The 8,098-nt window shown below is 48.7% G+C and overlaps 1 protein-coding gene across 1 annotated transcript; it reads right to left on the reverse strand.

The window, feature by feature from the left end:
* Positions 1-445: 445 nt before the first annotated feature.
* On the reverse strand, positions 446-5,384 carry LOC141095429 (uncharacterized). Its single transcript, XM_073581418.1, has 2 exons — positions 4,797-5,384; positions 446-2,075 (listed from the first exon to the last, which is right to left on the reverse strand). Exons 1-2 carry the CDS (start codon positions 5,281-5,283, stop codon positions 1,162-1,164), a joined length of 1,401 nt encoding a protein of 466 aa, XP_073437519.1. The 5' UTR covers positions 5,284-5,384; the 3' UTR covers positions 446-1,161.
* Between the last annotated feature and the right edge of the window lie 2,714 nt (positions 5,385-8,098).

Here is an 8,098-nt window from a genome sequence, read left to right on the forward strand (position 1 = left end):
CCCAACAGTTCGCCCCCGGATGTTTCACCCCCAGCAGTTCGCCCCCGCATGTTTCGCCCCCAGAAGTTCGCCCCCAGATGTTTCGCCCCCGGATGTTTCGCCCCCAGCAGTTCGCCCCCGGATGTTTCGCCCCCAGCAGTTCGCCCCCGGATGTTTCGCCCCCAGCAGTTCGCCCCCGGATGTTTCGCCCCCAGCAGTTCGTCCCCGGATGTTTCGCCCCCAGCAGTTCGCCCCCGGATGTTTCGCCCCCAGCAGTTCACCCCCGGATGTTTCGCCCCCGGATGTTTCGCCCCCTGTCAGTTCGCCCCCAGCAGTTCATCCCTGGATGTTTTGCCTCTAGCAATTTGCTCCTGGATCTTTCGCATCCGGGAAAAACCTGCCTGAACTGAACATTGGCAGGTTTGCTTATCACTAATAATACACCATATGAGTCTAAGATATACAATTCTGATCAAATTAGTTTTTTTATTCTCAAACTTTGTTTTCTAGATGAGTAATTTTACAAACAGACAGGAAAATAGTAGGATTTCATTGGTTACTAAGGAGGTCGTGCCCCCTTGGGAGCAGAACGGATCCTGGCTCCCTATGATACATTCAGGGCTGCTTGTTCACAGCCCTCTGCAAAGCTCCCCTTCACCCTCCGCTCATGTGCTCTGTCCTGGACAAGAGGAGGGCTCCCCCCTGCCTGTGTAAAGCCGTTACAGGACAAAACACATAGGGGGGGCTTTGCAGAGGGCTGTAAACCAGCAGCCCTTTATACATCATAGGGAATATATTGTTAGCTGCATGCTCCTGTGCAGCCACGCCCTCTAGAATCCATCCACAAGTATTGCTACTAAGGAGAAACAACCTCCTTAGCAACCACTGAAATCCTGCAGCACATGGAGCTTTAACTTGGATGAGACTTTTCACACAGAAGTGAAGCTGCTGGAAGGTCTCCTTTGGAAATGAATATCATGGGCACAGGTACTATAACATAACATGTTTTTTGCAGAGTTATGCTTTAACTGTATATATCAAAACTGTTTTAACAAGAAACATAAAAAGGTATAGAGGGGAAGGATTAGAGAAAAAGAGAAAATACAAATTGCAGGTTATAATGCTTGAATTATTTTACAGCTAAAAACACTGCTCTCAAAACATACAATATGTGACCATGAACTAAAAATCAAAGCTGTAGGCAATGCCTCTCAGATAATCCATCAAGCTTCTATTATCGAAATCTTGCACGATACGTTTAACCCTTGCTGAAATTGCAGCATACTTTTTGTTTCTTGCAGCGATGGGATTTCCTGCTATTATCTGAATAATTTCAAAACTATGGAGCTCTTGCTGATGTTTCAGACAGTTAATGAACCGGTATATATTTTGGAAAAGAGTACCACATGTTTCTCGAAAGCTACGGTGCCATCCTTCGACATCATTATTTGTTCGCTGTTGATCATTCAATGTTCGTTCATACACATTCCAGAATTGAACTGGAAACAAAGGTGCTTGACGTCCTCTGCGATTCATTCGACCGATATAGCTGTCTTCAAAATAGTTGGCAATAGGTATTGCTTCTTGTGGAAAGTCAGGATCTTCCACCAATTCTTCAAATGATTGCACAACATTCTGTGGTGGTAGAAAGGCCAGGGCAGGTATCATGCATATCCAACGGGCAAATTCATGGTCACCTTGGTATTGCATCTTGAGTCCTTCATTTTGAACTTTACGCCAAACCGACTGTGATAGGTGGAAAAAGCAACCAGTCTTCACAAGGTTGGGGAATTCACTTTCAAATGCCTGTATTGCAGCTAGTTCAAAATCCAACATCAGGTTGTCTGGCTGCAGTCCAGGCTGCAAGTTCTTCAGCTCTTGCAGCAACCTCTGGTATGTAGAACGGCTCTTGTCTGTCAGCAAGGTGTACACTACAGGAACAACAAGGCCGCTGTGGACTACATGGATTGTGTAAAGTTGCTTAAACAAGGCTGGTGTAGTGAAAAACATGCCATCAGCAAACCACTCTTTACTTTGTGCCAGTAGATGGAGATTGTCTCTTGTTCCAAATATCAACATACGGCTGTGTCCATTTCCTAATTTAAAATGAAAGTATTAGTAGAGGAAATAACAGAAAAAGTGTAACAAGCAGCAGACAGAGTTTTGGGATAAATTCACAAAAAAAATATCCTAATCAGAAGACTCTGTTCATATCTCACATTAAATACTCACATTTTGCTCCAGATTTTCTGATTTCATAATAAAAAAACTGAAGCAAAATCTAGTGTGAAGGGGCCAACCAATAGTTTTTTACAACATATATTGTCCCAGTGGAAAATTATATATTTTTGTTTAAAATTAAAATTACTTCCAAACTTGAAATAGGTCACATTTTTAGAGTACCTTTAGACCCTTCAACGAGACGGCCGTTCAGCACGGCCGATCGCCACTATGCTGAACGGGCCGTCTAGTTGACAGCCGCATCCAGACGCGGCGTGCGGCTGGACGTCTGAGTGAACGACTGGGCGGTCCGCCCGCCTGAATGGGGCATTCCATTCAGGCGGATGGGCACGCTAGTCGTCGGGTGGGCAGCGCGGACGTTTGTGACGTCCGCGCTGCCTATGCTGTCTCATTGAGAGGATTGTGCAGGACGCAAAAAACGCCAGTAAAATCACCAGTGTGCTTTTGGCCTAAGGCATAACTGAATGGTCCATTAGGCTGGGGTCATATGCAGCATTAATGTGTAAATCCCATCCACATGCTGATGAAAAAATTTTGTTTACAAAAAAAAACATGCAGTGCAGCATGTCAATGTATGCTGCCATTATACAATCAAAATTCCAGCCATTCAGACAAGGGGCTGAAATCCTGCACTAAAACCTGCACCTAAATCCAGAGAGTTAAGTGAAGATTTTGATACAGAATTAGGGTACCACAATAGTGGCCACAATTGCAGGCACAAATAGATTCCTGTGGGATCTCCAATTGCTACCGCAATTACAGCCGCTGCGGAGATGCCGCTCCACAATCCCCTTCCGTCAGTGGGCACGAGGCCTCAGGCTTTATCCAGACAAGCTGGATTTACAGGCGTATTCCGTGCTGTGTTTCCTGCCTGAAACCCGTCCTTTCATGTCTATGGTGCGGGTTACGGGCGGATTCCGGCCGGGGCCGGAAAACGCCCCACCGGAAAATAGCTTCAAAGCTATTTTCCGGCGGATCCCGGAAGGAATGGGAATGGGCAAGAGGGAAACCTCCCGAAAAATGCCTGCAAACCACGCCAAATACGCTCGGTTTAGGCCATAGCAGGGCATGGCCACGCCCATAACAGAGCTTGGCCACGTCCCCTATTTGCAGAAGCGTTTTGCCAAAGCGCTTGCAAAGTGCTTAAAAAGTGCTTGGAAGCAGCAGGCAAAACGCATCTGCAAATCATGGCGTATCTCACCTGAGCTCCGGAGTTCAGCCCGACCTGTCCACGGATCTGCAGGACTGAACTACGAGAGCCGAGGAATCAGCCGGCGATGGCAGTTCAGTCCGTGCATGCCGCAGACAGGCGAGGCTGAACTCCGGGGCAGCATCCAGGACAGGTATGGCCAGTACAATGCTGCATATTTGGAATTAGTGTTGGCCGGTCCGATCACTGAAGATCGTAATTTATTACGATTTTCAGGCTGATCGTTATTTTAAATTACGATCCGATTTGTAGCCAGATCATGATGATGATCTGAATTAGAAATCGGAATCCTCCGTAATCTGAAAACACTGTCCGGGCATACACTCCCGAACAGTGTGCGCATATATATATATATATATATATATATATATATAACACACACACACACACACACACTATACAGGTGTACAGCGTGTGTGCATATTTAGCTTTAGTAAATGGCTCCAGGCTGCGCTGTTAAAAAAATAAACAAACCCAGTTACTCACCTCTTTCTCCAGTGTCCAGTACTGGCTCCGGCTCCTAGCCCAGCAGTGCAGGGAATCCCGAAATCCAGGCGGCGCATCGCCGCCTCTGTGCCTGCCGTACTATAACTACAGTGGAGAGTGATCCCAGGACCGCTCACTAGACGGTCCTGGGAAAGCACCACATCACGTCACAGAACAGCCCGACACATGTGCAGAGGTGGTGATGCACAACCCAGAATGCATAGCATTGGGATTTCGGAATTCCCTGCACCGCCGGAGACAGCGCTGGACACCAGAGAGAGAGTTGAATAACTGGGTTTGTTTATTTTTTAACAGCGCAGCTTGGGGCCATTATATATATGCAAGAAAGCTGGAAGAAGAGTGGCTCAACTGAGATTGTTGCTGAGGACTCAGTGTGCTGCTAGAGCAGGGGTTGGCTTCCGCCCGTACTTAACATGCATCCATGAAGAAAGACCTCCGCGCTCCTGAAGTCCTATACAAATCCTTTATTGCATTTCAAAGTTCCAAAAGTGCCAGACCACCATCACCCACCCACATATATGCATATATATACACACACACACTGTTCGGGCGTACAGTGTGCATATATATATATATCTACATTTAGCTCTGGAGATTGGATCTGAATTAATTCCAATCTTTCGGTATGATCAGCCCGATCTGATCCTATCTTTCCAGTGATCGGCCAACACTAGTTGGAATCAGTAGGCCTCACTACATTATATTACCCTCAAAGTTTCCCTTGAAGGCAAAAATCACATAGTATTTTATATCAGCACCTTATAGTGTAGCATTTTTCACATTTGTGCAAAATAAACTTTGCAATAATTATGCATAATGGAATTGTTTTAATACAATGTTAAATGGTTAAGTAGCTTACCAGAGTCATGCAGAAGGAACTGCTGCTGGACACCATCACTACTGATCTCCTGGAACTCGAGGGGGATAACAAGTTGATCAAGGGTTTGAGGTAACCTTGGAATATTGCCAAGTTGCCTTGCTAATCGTATTGTCCTCTTCAGTGATGCTTTCCTTGGGAGAAGTGCTGCAACATTGGAATGGGCTCCTGAAACGACGTCTGTGAGAATCTGTTGTGGTGTCTCCTGTGTTGTCCTTGCCCTGGTCACAGCCTCATTAACAAGTCGGATTGCTTCAGGTCTTGCAGCTTGTGCTGCGTGATTGTGAAGATTGACTACTTTCACTACTTCGCCAGATTCTTCATTGGTCCAAACACGTCCCTTGCAAGTCGACCGTTTTTCACTTACCCAGATGGAATGAACATCGTCAGCGGTTCGTTTGGAAAATAAGTAAATGTGATTCTCATGGACCAACTTGCTCCTTCCACGTTTGGACAGAACTGAATTCATAGTTGTAGAAAGTGAATTGCTGTGGAAGCTGACTGATTTTTTGTGGCAGTACACTTCTCTCTTTGTGGAGATTTCAGACACTGCTATATTCTGATATACAGATGGAATAAAAGCTAGTCTAATGTAACTTGCAGGACATGTGACCATGCTACTTGTTACATCTGCAACAAAACTTGCAACAAAGCAGGTCAGTGCTGGGTCAGGTAAAAGTTCAAAATTGTTTAGATTTTAGGCCTCTTGCACACTGTAATTTTAGAGTGGTTTCACACTTGTGTTTGTGGCCGCCAGAGGTCGATCCGCTCTGGATCTGACATCCAGCTGACCCCAGGGCAATGCTGGCTGAATGCTGGCATTCCGCTTGCATTGCCCATAGAAGTGAACGGCTGGGTTCCGCGATCTGCAGACGCCCGTTCGCTTTCGTAATGCCGCATTCCGCTATCAGTGTCAGAACAAAAAGAAGAGCATTTTCTTCTTTTTGTTCCGCTGCAGGTTAGCGGAATGCGGCATTACAGAAGCGAACGGGCGGCCTGTAGTGCATATGTAGCGGAAGTTTGAAAGCACCCTTATGCTGCCACTGTTTTAGAACTCCAAAGCACGTGCTTTACTGGCATTTTTCAGAGCGCTTTTGTGAGCGCTCTCGGTAATGACCCATAAGATACAGGCTATTGATGAACGCTAAGTGCTCAAAAATAGCTCCTGTAATAAAATAAAAAGAGCTGGCCGAAACAACACCTCGCTTTTCTAGCCATTGACTTATCTACTATATAATTGTCTAAGGGTCACTTTCGTCTTTCTGTCTGTAACGTTTTATTCGTGTATTCATAGGTCGCGGCGTCTGTCTGTCATGTAAATCCAAGTCGCTGATTGGTCGTGGCAAAACGCCCACGACCAATCAGCGACGGTCACAGTCTGCCATAAAAATGGCCGCTGCTTCACTGCCCTGCACTCACCGCTGACCGCTCACACAGGGTTAATGCCAGCGTTAACGGATCGCGGTGTACCGCACTCCGTTAACGCTGCTATTAACCCTGTGTGACCAACTTTTCGCTATTGATGGTGCCTATGCAGCATCAATAGTGAAAAGATGTAATGCTAAAAATAATAATGATACAAAAAAAAAGTTATTCTCACCCCCTCCAACGTCGCGCTGTCCTCCGCGCCTCTCTCCAATGCACACCGTCCAGGACCTGCGATGATGTCACGGTCATGTGACCGCGACATCATCGCAGGTCCTACGCTCAGACCAGAAGCCACCGCCAGCACTGCAGAGAGGCGCGAGGACTTCAGGGCCCGTGGCTGAGGTGAATATATGTTTATTATTTTTTTTTAAACACGAATATAGTGCCCACATTCCTAGACTACGTGGACAGTGCAATATACTACGTGACCAGTGCAATATACTACGTTGGCTGGCCAATATACTATGTGCGCTGTGTAATTTACTATGTGCGCTGTGCAATTTACTATGTGGACTGTGCCATTTACTACGTGCGCTGTCCAAAATACTACGTCGGCTGTCCTATATACTACGTGGCCTGTACAATGTACTACGTGGACTGTCCAATATACTACATAACCTGTGCAACATACCACGTGGCTGTGCCTTCTAGAATACCCGATACATTAGAATCGGGCCACCATGTAGTATATTCAAAATTGGCAATCTTCTTAGCGATTTTCCAGTGCTTAGCACTTGGGAAAGTGGCTACTGTGAAAGCGGTCTTAGGGCTAAAACACAAGGCCAAAATTCCCTGCCTAATTTGGGGCCGAAACATCTGGGGGCAAAAAGCAGGGGGCGAAACATCCGGGGGAGAAACATCCGGGGGCGAACTGCTGGGGGTGAAACATCCGGGGGCGAACTGCTGGGGGCGAACTGCTGGGGGCGAAACATCCGGGGGCGAACTGCTGGGGGCGAAACATCCGGGGGCGAACTGCTGGGGGCGAAACATCCGGGGGTGAACATCCGGGGGTGAACTGCTGGGGGCGAAACATCCAGGGGCGAAACATCCGGGGACGAACTGCTGGGGGCAAAACATCCGGGGGCGAACTGCTGGGGGCGAAACATCCGGGGGCGAACTGCTGGGGGCGAAACATCCGGGGGCGAAACATCCGGGGGCGAACTGCTGGGGGCGAAATGTGCGGGGGCGAAACAACCTGGGGGCGAAATGCTGGGGGCGAAATGTTCGGGGGCGAAGTGTACCTGGGGGCGAACTGCTGGGGGCGAACTGCTGGGGGCGAAACTTCCTAAAACCGGGGGTGACCTGCTGGGGGCGAACTGCTGGGGTCGAAACATGCGGGGGCCAACTGCTGGGGGCGAACTGCTGGGGGCAAAACATCCGGGGGCGAAACATCCGGGGGCGAACTGCTGGGGGCGAAATGTGCGGGGGCGAAACAACCTGGGGGCGAAATGTTCGGGGGCGAAGTGTACCTGGGGGCGAACTGCTGGGGGCGAAACTTCCTAAAACCGGGGGTGACCTGCTGGGGGCGAACTGCTGGGGTCGAAACATGCGGGGGCGAACTGCTGGGGGCGAACTGCTGGGGGCGAAACATGCGGGGGCGAACTGCTGGGGGCGAAACATCCGGGGGCGAACTGCTGGGGGCAAACTGCTGGGGGCGAAACATCCGGGGGCGAATTGCTGGGGGCGAAACATCCGGGGGCGAACTGCTGGGGGCGAAACATCCGGGGGCGAACTGCTGGGGGCGAAACATCCGGGGGCGAACTGCTGGGGGCGAAACATCCGGGGGCGAACTGCTGGGGGCGAAACATCCGGGGGCGAAACATCTGGGGGCGAACTGTTGGGGGCGAAACATCCGG

This window comes from Dendrobates tinctorius, unplaced genomic scaffold (genome assembly GCF_039654945.1).
Source record: "Dendrobates tinctorius isolate UK_male_01 unplaced genomic scaffold, ASM3965494v1 ptg000070l, whole genome shotgun sequence".
Classification (NCBI taxonomy): domain Eukaryota; kingdom Metazoa; phylum Chordata; class Amphibia; order Anura; family Dendrobatidae; genus Dendrobates; species Dendrobates tinctorius.

Bases quoted from the DNA above. Each gene is read 5' to 3' on its own strand.
- LOC141095429 (XM_073581418.1), bottom strand. From the start codon at position 5,283: ATGAATTCAGTTCTGTCCAAACGTGGAAGGAGCAAGTTGGTCCATGAG. The intron at 2,076-4,796 runs GTAAGCTACTTA...ATTTTAAATTAG, and splicing joins GTTCCTTCTGCATGACTCTG to GAAATGGACACAGCCGTATG.